We start from the raw sequence: 17,303 nt of genomic DNA, 5'->3' as shown, positions 1-17,303 counted from the left end.
CTTTCTTTACATATATTATATGGTGTTATTTTTGAAAGAAAATGCCAAGACTGCGCCATTACTTTTCGAGACCGACTGCCTAGATAGTACTACCATAATAACAAGCTATTTCAATGAGTCTCATTGTTATGACCTAGAAGTATATAGAAACGTTGTTCATACCAAGTCTTCCATGATATTACCAAATATTGAAGAATATTTACTACTTCTAGTAACCGAGCGTGTTACTAAAGAACTTACACTATCAATATTATTAATAGGTTTGGATGGGGACTCTGCATATGGATTGGTAATATTGTTACTGACATATTCGATATATCTCATAGCTTCATACGTATATTAGGTCTCACCGTGACATAATAATAGCATTCATATAAGCAATCGCTTGTCTACCTTCTATCTGCCTTCACTCATTTTCACTCTCGGGATGAGACTGAAAGTTTGACGGTAACTACAATAATTACAATATTCAAAAAAACAAAATTACGTTGCCCAACATGACAGAGACATTTGGCCCAGCTTTCAAAGATCAAGAGCGACCGCTTCTGAGCTTCGGATTACCCTTCGTCGAATCACTCCTTAAGCATGCAGACACTACATTTCATGCAACTAAAATCTATGTTATCTGCTCTAGATCTCTTGCAGGAAACACAACATATCTCGACGAGCTTAAAAGAAGATTGGGCAATAAAATTGCCGGTGTTAGGATTGGCATGAAGCCGCATTCTCTCTGGTCTGAGATACTTGAAGTTGTAGCTGACACAAGAAAACTCGATGCAGACCTAATCATCACACTAGGTGCGGGGAGTCTAACAGATGCGGCCAAAATAGTCTCATTCGTATGCTTACATCCCGTGACTGGTGATAAAGGGGCCACGATACTAACATGTACTAGGCACTAGCAAACGATGTCTCAACTCATGCTGAGCTAGACTCTCTCTGTCCAACAAGCCCAAAAAAGCGTGATGATATCAAGCCATCAAAAGTGCCAGTTGTTTGCATTCCCACGTCGCTCTCGGGTGGGGAGTATTCGTCCTTTGCAGGTGCGACGAACGACGAGACAGGACAAAAATACTCTTTTTCGGGAGCACTACAGGGTCCTGCACTAGTTATCCTTGACCCAGAGCTTAGTACGACAACGCCTGATAAAGTCTGGCTAAGCACCGGTATCAAGGCCGTAGATCATTGCGTGGAAACCCTTTGTTCCCTGAAGAGTGACGATGCGGCAGATCAAGATGCTAGAGACGGGTTATCTAAGCTTATCCCAGGTTTAATCAAGAGCAAGCAGAATCCTAAAGACCTCGAGGCACGATTGAAGTGTCAACTCGGTGCTAGAGACGCTATGGGCGCATGCAGTCGGGGAGTGCCTTTAGGAGCAAGTCGTAAGTGAAATCTCAGACTTTCCTCAACTAACTAGGCTCTATTAGTCTACTTTAAGTAGCTAGAAACTCTCAAAACTAATACCCGTCATTAAATCAACTCCAAAGCTCTTGAAGATATAATTTTCTAACTCTGGTTACTGCAGACGGCATCGGTCATCAATTAGGTCCAGCGGGCGTGAGTCATGGCGAGACGAGTTGTATTCTTAACCCAGCCGTGTGTAAATATAACTACAAGAAGGGCGCAAATGTCGAACGCCAGAACGCCATTATCCAGCTCCTCTGGGAAGACTCCAAAGCCAGAGAGATTTTTGCTCAAAAAGGACTGGAAAAGGAGACGGCTGACCTTGGTGATCTGATGGATGCTGTCATCCGCGCTCTTGAGTTGCCGAGAACGCTCAGTGAGTTTGGTATTGGGGAAGATAAACTTAGCGGCATCGCCGAGCACAGTTTAAAGGATCGCTGGGTGCAGACCAATCCCGCTCCTCTAGATAAGGAGGGCGTGTTAGAGATACTGAGGATGGTACTCGAATGAGCTGTGTTCGTAATGTATATTATCCCGTATGAGATAAAACAATGTCCATAAAAACAGATCCCAAGCTTCCACACCTCACGCTCATAACCACGCATATTAATGTCTCAACAAGTCCAGTCTTTGGTAAATCCTTCGCTGTCGCACGTAAAGCCTTACACCTAATCCGTATTTATTTCCTCAAACTGTCAAGGCGAGCCTGGAGATCGTCATCCCCGGGGTCTCCACCACCGCCGCTAGGGCCACCGATAGCTTGGGCAATCCGACCCTCAGGGACTTTCTCGGATTGAAGGCCTGTCGGGGTCTCTCCGAACTATTTAGTGTTAGACAGCGAGGTTTGCGACTTATAGTGAGTAGTATACTTACGGCTTGGTTCAGGTCGACACCAATTTCCTCTAAGACTTGCTCCACAACTTCGTCACCCTCCTCTTCTATGCCAACGTCCATCGCATCGTCAATCGCATCATCCATCATCTCCTGCCTCTCGTCCATAATAGCAGTCTCTCGTTCGAATTCCATGGCGATACGTTGTAATGCGGGTAGGTTCATCGACCTATTCATGCTGCCAAGAGCTACCGTAGCTCCTTTCATTGCTTGCATCATTTGCTCGTTGGTTCGATGGGTCTAAAATGTGTGCTCGTCAGCGTGGTGCTGCTAATAGGTTTGCGATTAGGAGTGACTGACCTGTAGTCGTAATGATATTTTCTGTAGTTGACTCCTCATCCCGTAGAACTTCTCGACATATCTGCAGAAGGGTGATCGGGTATTAGTGGGATCCTCCACGTAATCGTTCAAGGTCCTAGAGCTTCTTACCTTCTCGTGCGTACCAGATCCTTCGCTTGGATCTTAGCTGCCCCCATTTGCCCCTTTTGCGCACTCTGTTTAATCTGGCCGACGAGGGTTTTCTCTTGCTTCTCTAGTTTAACTCGCACTTGATCTAGTTCTCGGATTGCTTTATCGATCATGCGCTGGTTTTTGCGTAGACGCTCGGCAGGCGTCATGCGCTTGCCGAAGGCCCATTCTAGGATCTAGCCGTAGATAGTCAGTTTTCCATTCCCGTATAACCATTTGCGAGCTATTGTGTTTGCTGGCTTACGTTCATCGCTACGGAAGTCGAAGTATCTCACACAAGTCGGCTGGGAACCGTGCTCAAGTAGAGAAGGTATCGGATTGCCGGCGAATAAGTCGTTAATTTCTAGTAATTTTGACGAGTCTAAGTGAAGTACGCGTATCGTTACGTCGATGGAGTCCCAATAGGCATAAATCTCGGTTGATTCCTAATAGGTTCCCAATAAGTTCTCAGCGGTCAGCGATGTGTAGCCTGGTAAATACGGATCCGTACCAATTAATGAGAACCTTGAGTTTAGATCAACCTCACATGCAGTGACGCTGGGGGAGGTACGTACCTCTTTATAACGTCCAATCCTGTTGCGTAATAGGACCCGCTTAGCACCCGCTTAACACCCGCAACTAAACACTATTATATACATATATGAGATATATATGCATATAAAAGAGCATAATGCCCGACCCAATTTATAGGTAGGTCAATATGTCTAAAAGTCTGATGTAATCCAGGGTTATGGGTCGATAGGTGCTGCAACTCACTGTTAAGCGCACATCATCTCAACCAATCAGAGCTTTTTCTCTGCATCACCATGCCATAATTTCCCGAGGTCGCCTCTATTCTAGAAAGCAAAAAGCTATCACCGCTCATCTTTTTACTCAAATAATCTTTCATTTACAACTACCCCGCGAATCAATACGAGAGCCAGAGGATTAATTCCTCACCATCGATTTCGAAGTTGGCAATACTTATGAGTTTACGAATTTAACGAAAGCGATGAGTGGCAATCAAAAAGGCAAGGGCAAAGGCCGCCGCGGACGGAATCGTGAGGAAGAATCCGCATCAGCTCCGTCTTCTTCCGGAGCCCCGGGCTACATGACCGTCGGCAGCGGTTCTTCGCAGTATGCTTCACGACTACAAACACTTATAGACGATGATTCAGGCTACGGCGGTAGCATCGCAGGCGACGATGCCAGTTCATCTAGGCGACAGGTCGGTTCTTCTCGAACTGACCCGTCTTTGTCGGGGGATATGCCGCTACAACGCCGTTCTTCCACCAGCCCGGACTCTGAACACCGAAAGGAAGCAGCAGCTATTCACCAGATGTGGTACAATCAGCATCGATCGTCTTTAAATCGCGCCATCAGTAAAGTCGTCGATCTCCTCAAAACCCTCCAAGAGACAAATATCACCTGGCCTGCGCATTATCCTTCAGTCCAGAGAGCGGAAAGGGCTTCTCCCGAACGGTCCGCACCACGTCCAGGAATTCAACATACCTCTACTATGGGCCCAGAGTCCTCTTCGCACCGCTCGCGCCCATTGCGACGATCCATGACGACTACAGAAGACTACGAAACTGCAGAATCTAGTAGGGATGCGGAGAATAAAAACGCAGTAGATTTACCGAGACTAGTTTCACCGCAGATTGCCCAGGAGTTTTCGATTCTAAAGTTGGACCTTAAGTTAGGCGGTTTACATCAGACTGAGCTCGTCCATTCTCTTGAGAAAGGATCTATTGCCGCATTGCTGGATGGAAAGATTAGCTCTACCATCAAGCATTTACAGGTACTCCGTGAAAGAATCGAGGACACATCGAGCAAGGTTTTGGTAACTGGAGACCTGAATGCCGGAAAGTCTACGTTTTGCAATGCGCTACTGCGCCGAAAGGTACTCCCGGAAGATCAGCAGCCATGCACAAGCATTTTCTGTGAAGTCTTGGATGCGAGGGAGAATGCTGGAGTTGAGGAGGTCCACGCAGTCCATCAAGATTCGATCTACAATCGACACGACGAATCGACCTATGACGTCTTCCCCCTAAATGAATTAGAGCAGATAGTCCTCGACAATGTTACCTATATGCAATGCAAAGTTTACATCAAGGATGTGCGAACGATTGATGAATCGTTGCTCAATAACGGCGTTGTCGATATTGCTTTGATTGATGCGCCGGGTCTCAATTCTGACACGACCAAGACGACGGCCGTATTTGCGCGCCAGGAAGAGATTGATGTGGTTGTCTTCGTTGTATCTGCTGCGAATCATTTCACCCAGTCTGCAAAAGAGTTCATTTGGGCTGCTGCGGCAGAAAAAGCGTACATATTCATGGTAGTCAACGGTTATGACCTCATCAGAGACAAGGAGCGGTGCCAGAAGATGATCCTAGATCAGGTGTATGGTCTAAGTCCTCGTACATTCAAAGAGTCCACCGAACTCGTACATTTCGTGTCCAGCAATGCTATACCGGTTTCTTCACCTCCTGGCGGTCCAGATGGAGGAGGCAGCGGTAGCTCGAGTGGAGGTGGCGATGACCCTGGTGATGATCCAAAAGGAAAAGGCAAGGACAAGGAGAAGGTTCGGGATTTTGAGAAGCTGGAACAGTCCCTAAGGCGGTTCGTCTTAGAAAAGCGAGCACGGTCTAAGCTTGCGCCCGCCAAAACCTACCTCCTCAACATCCTCAACGATGTCAACGTACTGGCTACTGTCAATTCCGAGATGGCCACATCCGAATTGGAGCGAGTGCTGAGCGAGTTAGAAGTCATTGAGCCTCAGCTAGAAGCTTCAAGGAAAGCAAAAGCTGAGGTGAGTGAGGATGTGGACCAAACCATCGAGGAGACTTGTAAAGATATTTATGACCACACCCGGACTACTCTCAACTCAGTCATTGCCCACGCTGGTGATGGCAATTCCGGTGTACCTTATCCAGGTCTATTCCACGTTTTCCAGTACGCCGAAGAGTTGAAGGAAGCAATGCTATCTCAGATCTCAGAGTCAGTCACGTCCTGTGAGGAGTACGCACGGACGAAGACTGTTGGCGGCGTAAATATGATCAAACAACTCGGCATAATGCATCTCGGCAACGAATATCACGATCTCAACTTCCGCGCTGACGTCATGTTCCGAAGGAGACGTGACGTATTAGCGAAACAAGTCGACGTATCTACCGAGTTCTTGGACTTTGTCGACTGGTCTACACTGATGCAACGGCAAGAGAAGATGGCTGGCACTGGAATGGCCTTAACCGTTGCTACTGCAATTGGTGGGCGTTTAGTTGGCGGTATGGGATGGATGGATCACACTCTGAGCATAGTGAAGATCGTCGGAAATGACAACCTTCGAAGGCTAATTGTCCCTGGCTTAGTCCTAGCAGGTATGTATTACCATGGTGTATTGATACGGAATTAAAGCTAACTCTTATTTCCTAGTCGTCTCAGCTACAGCTTACGTTGTTCAGCAAATACCGCATTCACTACCTCACCGCTTGTCTGAAAAGATCTCAGCGCAGTTAACAGCAATCGACTACGTCCATGCAAATAGCAATCGCATCTCGAGTTCAGTGCGCAAGGTACTCCGATACCCCGCGGACAATCTTCGAGTTGCCTTATCGCGCTCCGTCGAACAACTTGGTAAGCGACAGGAGGAGACTATGAAGGTGCGGGGCGAAAGCGAGGTAGCCCTCAAGTATTTTGGGAACCTGGTACGCGAGAGTGCCCACCAACGCAGCTTAGTCGAGGAGATAGATCTCGATGCACACCCTCTGCCCCCTGCCGGCGTAAGCATTGCTTGAAGCAAGACATATTTATCTACGTACGGCATGGAATGGCGTTGAGGAGGGTACACTTGAATTATCGGCATGACATCTCGTTTATTTGAGCTTACGGGCTCCCTTCTCTAATAGTCTTGGTGGAGATGATGGCAAGGGAAAAAAAAAAACTTCACGAGTGACGTAGAATGGCACATGGTTTTGTGGCGTCCAGAGTCTGTTGTAGGCTGGACGAGTATATGAACTCTACTCCCCCATTCTTTTTTTCCTCAATCCATATGTACGTACGTACTAGTTTATACTAAATCATAAGGAAAATCAGGGTTTAACCGAGTTTAGATCTACGTAGAGCATTAGGATAGAAGCACGAATAGCGTAGACAGTATAATATTATTTACGTCGTAATAGGTACGGTAGCATTTTGTTTCTGTAATACCTAACTGTATCCGGGGAAATTATTGACCACGATTAACTGGGGTAAACGTGAGCGAGTAGTATTAAGTCGCATCAATAGATAACTATCCCAGTATTACTATAGTATTAACTTAGGGTTATATGACGATCACGTAAATGTTTGCTTTTAAAGCTACCGAGATTGAGGTCCCACATCTAACATACATAAAAGGCAAACAGCTGAGTTAGCTCTAGACTATCTAACAGCTTGATGTCTTTTTTTTTTTCTATAGAAAGAGTATAGTTACTGTTGAAAAGACTGTTGAAGATTTAAGTCTTTCTACATACTACGTAGTATAGCCGAGTAAGAATCTCGTTTATCAACTAATCATATTGATCTACCCGAATATCCCACTTTACATCTCACATAACCACGTAAATACGTATGTAAGCTGATCATATCTAGGATTAGCTCGGCCAGCAGTGGGGAAGGGAGAGAAGAAACATGGTACTGACACGTGTAGAGCGGTCTCGTTGTTGGCTAATGATTAACGTACCATCCCTTATGCACGTAGTATATGTATGTATGAGATACCTAAGGTACCTACATGTCTTGGTAATGTCTTGGTAACTTGGTAGCTACATTGTATACATAGTATGTATACGTCGTGAGCCGGCGTACGGGAGCGTTGGAAGCAATCCGGGCCGGGCCGGGTCACGTTGGGAATCGGAATACGCAATCGCCAATCGGCAGGAGATATTTGCTCGCCGCACGAACCCTCAAGGGTCTTGGTTTCATAGCGGTGACGACAATTCTATAATATTTCCAAATACTACATCAGGAGGTACGCAACCACAATTCAAGCGGAATACATGCTTCGCGATACTACATCAAATCTTAATTTCTCCTTATGTCCGGAAGCGCGGATTTGCTTGGGGACTATCCCACATCCGGGACGAGCCGCGTGATATCGACCCGAAGTTCAGGAAAGGCGCCCCTGCTACTGCAGAAGCAGCAGCACCAGCTACATACGCGTGGCGTACACATGCAGGGCAAGGAATCCTATGTGTGAAAAAGTATTAACATCCTAGCCCTGGAAGAATAACGCTCAGCTGATAAACCAGTAGAAGTGGGTTTATCGTGCCCACATACGAAATGCAGAAGGTCCCAGCGCTCCGTCAAAGCACGCGAGGAAATGCACATAAAGCATTTACCCGTCGTTGTATCCGCGCCATCCGTCAATTTGTTATGGGGTAGGTATTTGTAATGGGGTATTTGTATTAGAGCTAAGGCATTTCTCAGTCTGCCTATGTAACCTATAGCCTATAGTAGACCTCCTATATAGGGGTATGTATACCATGTATGGAATATCCAATCCGTACAAATGAGACTATGTACCGTTTGTACTGTATATAAAAAAGAATTTATGCAGACTTGCTCAAAGCACTATGCTAAGCGAGCCGTCTTTATGCAAACAGTCTGCCATTCCATACCGTTTCGACTCCAAACTCCATTGTAACACCCCTGTGATGAAATATCGACACCATTTGATAAAGGCCTGCACGTCCCTGCTTACTTCGGCGTTATCTGACGCCATCTCCACAAGGGCCTTTGCGGCCTCCTCAAATCCCCTCATAGATTCCCGCAGAGCCGCTTCAATCCCGCTAGTTACTGTGTCCAGATTTTGCTTTTCTGGACTGCAGTTTTTGTACATCACTGGTACGAGGTTGAACAGCGATGCTTGTGCCTGATAGTCGTTAGCACTAATACATATGAAGTTTGTATGTTTGTTTGTTTGTAGGGCTTACTATTTCTTTTTGTACCGAGTATATGTCGTTGAGAATAAGACACATAACAACGGTTTCCTTCCAGAGCTCCTTCATAGGAGCACACTCCATGATAGACTCGGGAAGTCTTACTTTAAGCATGTGACTAAAAAGCAAATCGTGAGTAACTAGTGAATCTTTGTGATGCTGGTAAGTTTCTCGATGCTTACTCTGTAAGTGCAATTTGAGGAGCACAGCCGACAGACCCGGATCGAATATGGAGGTACTTTTCCACAGTAGGGATAGAGCCTCGCATTCGGTGTCCGTGTTCCACACCCACGCTGATCATGAAATTTTCCAACTCGCGGTAGAATCTCTCTCGTTGTATTCTGTCCGTTGAGTTGCGTAAACCCCGACCAACATCGGCAAATAAAGCCATGTTGGGATGTAAAGACTGCTCTTCCTGTGTGATTATCTCCTGGGATCCCTCGCTTTCGTCGAGGCCCAGAAGGCGGTGGACTGTGCTAAGGGATTTCTGGTAGTAGGCTCGAGCGAGCTCCTCATCGTTAGACACATCAGTGTCTCCGGCATCGACCTCGTCGTCCCACACGAAAATCCAGACTGAATAGGCGGTGGCTATTTCAAGCTCGGGCCATTCCGCGTCAGGATACCAACTGTGCGGGAAGACTAAATTAGTCGATTGTTTGACAGAAAAAAAAAATAGGCTAGGATATGCTAGCTTACAGGGACATGAGACGACCAAAGTCCGCCTTCTTCAAGGCTTTTAACTTCTTCTCATTGGTGATAATGCGTTCGAGCATCGAGTCCACGAGGCCCTCGAGCCTCTCTGCGTGTGGATTAGCAGCGAGTGGCCATTCTGAGAAGAGTTTCCATAGGTCAGGGAGGCGAAAGGTCTTTCCATCTAGCTGAGTAGCTAAGGTCAGAGCTTCATTGCGAAGGTCCGAGTGGACATTAGGCTTGATAGTTTGCGGGAGGGGACTTCGAGGAAATATAGATAATAATTTGTACTGCAACCGTTCCAGGAGGCGTAATAACTGTGTCTTTGTTGTTTGGGACTTCATCTTGTGTATATTATTCTTGTCCTTTAGAGGATTGTTAGAGGGTTGTTAGAGGAGAATAGCTGGTGTTTGTTGAATAGACATATTGCCCTCCTCACGGCTCTCCTCTTCTTATAAGTGAGAGCCGATGTTGGCGTTCCGCTGACTCGGGAATATAGTCTAAGACTCGGCTAAAGATGATAGCAGGTTGGTACAACGCCAACTCAAAGCTAGGGAGGAGTCGTTGCCAATATTGGCAAACATGAACGATGAGAACTACCTTTTAGTACAACCTAATGCAGTGTGATATCTAGAAACAGTATGATGGTGTGTCACTCTTGGAACAGATTGGTCGAACAAAGCCTAGTTAGTTATAGTTGGGCTATAGAAAAGCCGCATAGAGGGAGGCATCCACGGGAGGCTATCTACGTAATCGGCTTGTAGGTAAGGGTTATGTATGTTGGTCCACGGTACGTCAGGATGCCAATATCCGTACTCTCGCCGGCCGGTTTCATGAGCTACCGGATGGTCGTCATCAAGTCGTATTTGGAAGCTCATAAGAGGAACGTAATAGGGAATAGAAACGTTTAACACCATGTGGCGTTGTAGAGGGAGGTAGTAGGAAGCCCTAGATTGGGTCTAGAATATAGAACTAATAACTAGAACCAACTACAAGGAGATAACGGTTCCGGCGGCTCTACTCGCGTGATGTAACACACGGAAAGCGATATTGAAATATTTCCTCCCCAGTTTAGGATCGATTAAAACGTGGAAAACGACGGGAACATCCACTTTGATGGTTCATGTGCTATTCTACCAACAAGGTTCCGAATCCGCTAGATTATGCTTAGGACGGAAATGTGAAATATGGCCGGAAGACCAAGAGGAATAAAACCGTCTGATGTTGGAACGGCGGATTACACGGTAACATAGCTAATACGCCAACGACTAGTATATCTGATCTAGCACACATGATATATCATTAGACTTAGGGATCCATATAGTGGACATAATAATAACACAGGTAAATAAAAAAAAACACACATATATTTATGAAGTTGAAAGAAGCTTAAATCAGCGGTCAAAGCGAACATGTGTTAGTTACACACGGTTGACAATCTGTAATAAATTATCATAAAGTTATCTGATTGGTCGGCTACTATAAATGCGGAAGCTTGTCTGGAAGAACAATTTTAGAATCTCGTGATAATATGAGGAATAATATGAGGATCGCGGGTTTAACCCCAACCTCTGATCCTCAGATACCCGATTCGGCACTATGTTTGCTTCGGTGATCTTTGTAAGTCGACCAGCCTCTAGAACTTCCAAGCCGGACTACCTAAAACAGGAAAACAACCTGGACCATCCATGGCTAGAAGTTAAATAATAATCGGGGCCGTAACTCTAGCAGGGTAGCAGGGGCTTTGAGGGGGCTCCTCCAGTTCCCGTGATCCACCCCAAAATTTCACGTTGTATGTAGGCTCGTATGTATGTATGTACATAGGAGGTTTGCGTGGGGTGTTCTTTGATTCTCGAGAGTCAAGTAACTTTTTAGTCAGTCTGAAGGTGTAAAAGGTGTGGGAACAAGGTATGGACAGTATAGGATCGCACGGTATAATATAGTCGGTCGAGACGGGACTATCTTATACACTATACCATACTATATTATACTATACTATACTATACTATACTATGTACATTGGGTAGCTATACCCACATTTGTAGGGAGTTTTCGGCCTGTCAATTTATTTTCAACTAGCGGAACTAGTTCCATTATCTTGCGGTTGTTGGGTTTTTTCTTTCTTTTCTTTTCTTTTCATCGGCGCGGTTAGCGGAGTTAGACGTTAAGGTCTTAAACCCTAACTCTAACAGGTAGTTATCTAAATAGGAGGTGAGGTTTATATTAGGTATTATGTAAATATGATAAAGTTAGGTACATACATTAGGTACATACATATGTACGATGTACGTGAGACATGACAGTGAGACATGACAGTTTTTGCTGCAGAGCCGCGGCTTAAAGGCTTAAAAGTGGCGAATAATACTCGGTAACCTACCATTGAATGTTCCGATATCACGGAATGCAAGCTCGCTACACGAACCGATAGATGTACCCAGGTATTTACCCTAATACGAAATGCAGACCGAATTACAAATGTGACCTGTCAAGTAAAAGGTGAAAGGTGAAAAGGTAAGACCCTTGTTTTGTGACACAACTGACGAAATGTTGTATCCACTAAACATTATACGGTAGGCTACTTCGCTCTTATGAGGTACTAGGTATGTAGGTCTAAATAAGTTAGGTTAGGTAACTTCCTTAAGTTCGGTGCAAATAGTGCAATCACACTATAAACATACATAAACGTGGTTAAATATGCAACTAACTCATGCAACTGTCGCGCTATTTTCCCAGAGGTGTGGAAAGGGAAAAAAAGGACCTTAACCTAAAGAGAAAGTGCTTACATACCTCTTACCTGACTTAGGTAGGTTACCTAAGGTAGGTTAGGTATTATACATAACTTACATAATATTATGTATATGATGCAGATTGATTATGAAAACAAGTTCTTAAGTTCTTAAGTTCTTACTTGCAGGAATAATTGATTGACTTAAATCTTATAAACTACCTAAACTAGGAATAAAATCTTACAGGAATTATATCCCGGACTGGTGATCTTAACACTTCCCCCTCCTTGGGTACGGGCAACAAAGAGTAACATGCGACGGATGAAACATGACTTGCAGTATTTTTCCTTGAGTGGTGACAAATCCTTAAACGCAAAACGCAAAACCACGCAAAAAGCACATGGCTGCCAAGATAATTATGTCGAGAAGCAGGGCTTCTTACTTAGAACAAGGGTCTGGAGACAGGGAGGAAACACAGGGGTATGAGAACGTGTCAGTATCATTTTTGCAGCTCCGCCAGGCCCACGAATCCCAGCTTGTCTATCTGTCTATCTGTCTACCTGTCTACCTGTCTATGTACTTGTCTATGTACATTACCTGTCCATACTTGTCCATACCTGTCCGTGACCCCTTGCCTGCATGTCTATCCCCAAAGCACGCAGTCTATTAGTCCACGGCTCCAACGGCAGCCTTCCGGTAGCTATTGAATGGACTCGGCACGGGTCGTTGTCATATGCCCTAGACCCTATGTAGGTCAGCGCTCACGACTAAAAGCCCACCCCGTCTGACATCGCGCAAACTTCACTCACTTAGTTTGCTTTTCTTCTATCATTTACGTCAATCCTTTCTTGACGATGTTTAGGATGTTTAGAGGAGGGGGAGATACCGCCGATGAAAAATGAATAGGATTAAGGAAACTCTGGCTAGAATAGCTCGTGCCGCTCGTGGATCGCGCGACCCGGCTTCTTCTTCAAGCTTACGCCTAGATCGCGTAGGCCGGTCGAGTAGCTCGACACTCGACTCTCGGGAAAAGATCCTAATACGCCCAGATGGCCGAGGTCCTCTTATCCTCTTTGACGGCACCCAACACGGCGACGATGGCATCGATATTGTCTTCGTCCATGGACTCTACGGCCAACGCAGCGGGACCTGGACAAAAGCCGGCGTCTGCTTTCCTCGCGACTTTCTCGGGCAGGACATCCCCGGTGTTAGAATTATTGTATGGGGATGGGTCGGAGCCTTGAGTACCAGCGGTACATTTTCCGAACAAGCGGAAAACCTGCTGGCGGATATTGCTCGTATTCGTACTGGGACAAAACGTCCCATCATATTTGTAGGCCATGGCATAGGTGGTCTTGTTGTCAAAGAGGCCTTGGTCACGGCGGCAATGTCACGGATATATGGTGCGCACGTCGAGCTAGGCAACGTATACCCCAGGACTATTGGATGCGTCTTCTTAGGTACGCCTCATGTGAGAGGTGGAAAGCGTTCTCTAGGTGAATGCATTGCTACAACGGCTCTGTTATCACCGACTCCGCCGACGCCTCAGCTCCTGAAAGCTTTTAGGGAGAGCGACAAAGCCTTCGAGAACCTTCACAGCACATTTCTTATGATTTCGAGAGATATAAGAATTATATGTGCTCGAGAAAAGCTGCCAACGACCATAACGGCTTCGGCTGATGTGGTAAAGGATGCTGATGGAATGGAATTGGGAAGGGGGACGATCCAGATGATGGTCCCGAGAGACTGTGCGACCTACGAGGGCTTCAACGTATCAAAGCTCGACGTGATGGTAACCCATCAGGACCTCGCAAGGTGTAAGAGCAGAGACGACCCAGGATATGCACAGATTGTTCAGTATCTCGTCAAAGCAGCAACTGCCCTATCACCCGCCGAAATCGAGGCGAGGGAACCCCGAAATCAAGGTACAGAATACCCAATATTTCTACCTTATATACATAATTCCTTCATTACTAACTCTTAGGGTTTAGAAATCCTGAATGCTCTTTACTTCGACACTATGAATGAACGCGAGTCTCGAATTGACCCAGCCTATGGCGATACGTGTGACTGGATCCTGGACCCTCACCAATCTCCCCTCCCCAAATTTCTCAGATCTAATGATACCGTCCTAGTAAGTGCCTTAATTTTATTAATATATTCTTGCCATTCATCTAGGGCTATATAGTCCTCAGCTACGGCTACCTAATTTCGGGACTAAGATAACTAGCCAACTTATTTTTTATTTTTGTTTCTGTAAGACTTTTTTGCAGCATTGATTAACTGGTTGTGTAGTGGATTAGTGGCACTGCTGGATCTGGAAAGTCGACGTTGATGAGGCACCTATGGCGATCCGAACAGTTAAGAGAGCAACTCCTCGACGGCTGGGGGAGCAACGGTGATTTAAACATGGCTTGTTTCTTCATGTTCGAAGGTGGTGGTCCGATCCAGAAATCCTACGAAGGCTTCCAGCGTAGCATTTTATACCAAATCCTATCAGCAAGACGTGATCTCATTAGAGTCGCCTTTCCTAGCTTTTTCGATGGCCCTTGGCCACCTCCAGTACTATTCACCAGCAATCGCAATCTTAACCAAGCATTCTATTCTATTTTCGCCCAGATGTCCGACAGCCTACGCCTCTTCGTTTTCATGGACGGGCTTGACGAATATCGCATTATAGATCGGAAGGATCAATATGAACCAAAGGAACTTGACGTCACTTACAAGAATACAGGAGATGAGTTTTGGGGCCAAAGCAAATGGGCTATGGATTCTCACGTGGAGATCTCGAAACTCGTCAACAGCATGGGCAACAAAGACAATATGAAATTCATCATCACCTCACGTGAACTATCAGTGTTTGAGGAAGCTTTTGCTGACTTTCCAAGAATCAAACTCCAAGACCACACAGAACGGTCCATTACGCAATATGTGGCAGGCCGACTTGAAGATGAGGCTCCTGGGTTACCGGATACCAATAATCTCTGCAGGGAGATAGCCCAGAAGAGTCATGGCGATATTCTATGGGCGAGGCTAGCGATCGATATGGTGGTCGGTTGCAGTTTGCGCAGCTTAAGGGGCATGTTGAACTCTTTACCGTCGCACCTCGGAGGACCGGACGGCCTGTACATGCGTATGCTGCAAAACCTAAGCCACGAAGACCAACACAGCGCATCTAGGATTTTTCATATTGTCCTTAGAGCACAGCAGCCGCTGAGCTTAATTACACTTGCATTTGCTGAAGAAGGCTACCTGCACCCTGACACGGGCGAGCTGAGGATGGTTTACGATAACAAGCGTCCTTATGACAATGATGCTGTCGAAGGTCTGGCCGATGAAATGCAGAGGCGGCTACAAACATCATGCGTCGGCCTTCTAACTGCCGAGACGGGGATTTCCACCAACTCCAACACTGTAGAAACGGGAAAGCGAGTCGTCTTTTCTGATCAGACAGCTAAGGAATGGGTACGGCGCAAGGACATATGGCAGAAACTCCCTGGTGTCAAACCTGTCAATGATATAGAGCTGGACTTCTCACTACTTAGCGGATTTGCAAGGCACATCAAGGTTTTCGGAGTTACGCGATCTCCGGTATTGGCATGGCCAAGCTGGCGAGTCCGACCTGATGCGTGGCTATTGGTTTCGAACGTGATGCGGTATGCTGAGAGGATTGACAATAAGATTGATGATTTACAGAAATATTGCGAGCTGCTGGACGAGGTAGATAGTACATGCCAACGGGTCTGGGTCGCATCTCTGCAGAGTCACAAACCTCTCCACGAGGATCCCGATTGGTACGAGAGTCGGCTTCCAAGTCTTCTCAAGAAACACTGGTCCAGTTACGAACCAATGGATATTGGCAAGCCTCCTAAACGGAAAGACTTCCTGACTCTCGCCGTTCAGGCTAGCCTAGTCCGATACGTCGATACAAAACTAAATAAATTAAGTGGTGAAGCAAAAAGGAAGAAGGCCCAGGAGCTTCTGCCTTTTGTCGTCAGCCCCAAGGCTGATGGTATCAGCGCTTGTGCTGCTCTTAGTGGAGATTACTCGGAGTTCCACCACGACATGCCCGACTCCCGCTTACTAGATATTCTATTCGACGCAGGAGCATCCGCCCGCGATGACGAGAGGCTGTGGACGAAGGCATTGAAAGCAGGACGGAATTACTTCTCAAGGGGTAGCGTTACGATGACGCACTTGCTAGAGACGTCATCGAGCGCGAGGCTTATGGAGAATCGTGAGAGGTGGGTTGCCGCCATCAAGGCGTTACTACAGCACGGCGCGGATCCCAATACCGATATCCAAGTCACAACCGGAGAAGGGGAAAATCAATCCACGACAACAGTAGCAGCTGTGGACCTAATACGAGATACACTAGAGGGAGAGCCCGAGTATGCCGTCGAACTCGTCGAGATGGAAGTACTAATGGGTAGGAGAGGAAGTGTTGGCCTTGCGAGATGAGATTGACGATGATGTGTGACGAAGTGCTTCTAGCTCGGGAAACGAGGAGGGACGGGTGGGGGGCATAAGGGTTGGGATGGTGTGCAGAGAAAGGAAAAGTTTCGGAGGTAATTAGGATCAGACTCCAGATTGACTAAAGTGGTTCACGAGTCTACATAAACGTATCACGAATAACTAACGGTACCCGTTGGCTTATTCGGCGGAGGCTCAATTAACCAGCTGTACTGCTCGTCGCATATATAACAACATATATAACATTGAAGCAGAACGATAGATAGTATCACTCGAAATCGGCATGTCCCAAGACTGGATGGAGGATCATAAATAGAATGGCGTGTCGGAGAACCATAGAGTTGATATTGTGCATTCTTCTTTGTAGATAGTCAAATATTAATACTTTAGTTATATTCAGTACCTCAGCATCTATATTTTGGAAGAGTAATATTTGTTCCTAAGAGATTAAACTTTGGCATTTAATAAGTACCTCATAGGCTATTAGATTAACATATGTAATTTGAGAATTGCTTGAAGACCTCATAATTTTAAATAAGCAATCATCAGGGCTCTCTTTGATCCGCATATAACTCCCGCCAAAAAGGGGGGACAGCTAGCTCAGTACGCATTCCAGCCAAAAACCAAGCCACGGTTATTACCATAAACTGGCAAAAACGCAGTAGTCGGCCTAGACTGTGCGCTTCAA

General features: G+C 46.0%; 5 protein-coding genes across 5 annotated transcripts; 3 read left to right on the top strand and 2 right to left on the bottom strand.

Moving 5' to 3' along the window:
- Nucleotides 1–497: 497 nt before the first annotated feature.
- GL218_01509 (Aldehyde-alcohol dehydrogenase 2) lies at nt 498–1,914 on the top strand (the record flags this gene model as incomplete). The annotated part of the gene is made up of 3 exons (XM_033577981.1): nt 498–839; nt 896–1,382; nt 1,526–1,914. 3 exons carry the CDS (start codon nt 498–500, stop codon nt 1,912–1,914), a joined length of 1,218 nt encoding a protein of 405 aa, XP_033438357.1.
- A 169-nt stretch (nt 1,915–2,083) lies between these two features.
- GL218_01508 (DOA4-independent degradation protein 4) lies at nt 2,084–3,013 on the bottom strand (the record flags this gene model as incomplete). Its single annotated transcript, XM_033577980.1, has 5 exons — nt 2,084–2,224; nt 2,278–2,535; nt 2,596–2,656; nt 2,725–2,939; nt 3,008–3,013. 5 exons carry the CDS (start codon nt 3,011–3,013, stop codon nt 2,084–2,086), a joined length of 681 nt encoding a protein of 226 aa, XP_033438356.1.
- Nucleotides 3,014–3,754: 741 nt separating this feature from the next.
- GL218_01507 (Mitofusin FZO1) lies at nt 3,755–6,542 on the top strand (the record flags this gene model as incomplete). Its single annotated transcript, XM_033577979.1, has 2 exons — nt 3,755–6,125; nt 6,181–6,542. 2 exons carry the CDS (start codon nt 3,755–3,757, stop codon nt 6,540–6,542), a joined length of 2,733 nt encoding a protein of 910 aa, XP_033437910.1.
- A 2,362-nt stretch (nt 6,543–8,904) lies between these two features.
- Nucleotides 8,905–9,760, bottom strand: GL218_01506 (Germacrene A synthase; the record flags this gene model as incomplete). The annotated part of the gene is made up of 2 exons (XM_033577978.1): nt 8,905–9,352; nt 9,423–9,760. The coding sequence occupies 2 exons, from the start codon at nt 9,758–9,760 to the stop codon at nt 8,905–8,907; spliced, it is 786 nt and encodes a 261-aa protein (XP_033438349.1).
- Nucleotides 9,761–15,421: 5,661 nt separating this feature from the next.
- Nucleotides 15,422–16,603, top strand: GL218_01505 (uncharacterized protein; the record flags this gene model as incomplete). The annotated part of the gene is made up of 1 exon (XM_033577977.1): nt 15,422–16,603. The coding sequence occupies one exon, from the start codon at nt 15,422–15,424 to the stop codon at nt 16,601–16,603; it is 1,182 nt and encodes a 393-aa protein (XP_033438351.1).
- Between the last annotated feature and the right edge of the window lie 700 nt (nt 16,604–17,303).

Source organism: Daldinia childiae (genome assembly GCF_008694065.1).
Source record: "Daldinia childiae strain JS-1345 chromosome Unknown Scaffold2, whole genome shotgun sequence".
Classification (NCBI taxonomy): Eukaryota; Fungi; Ascomycota; class Sordariomycetes; order Xylariales; family Hypoxylaceae; genus Daldinia; species Daldinia childiae.
This window is presented reverse-complemented; position numbering and strand designations above follow the sequence as displayed.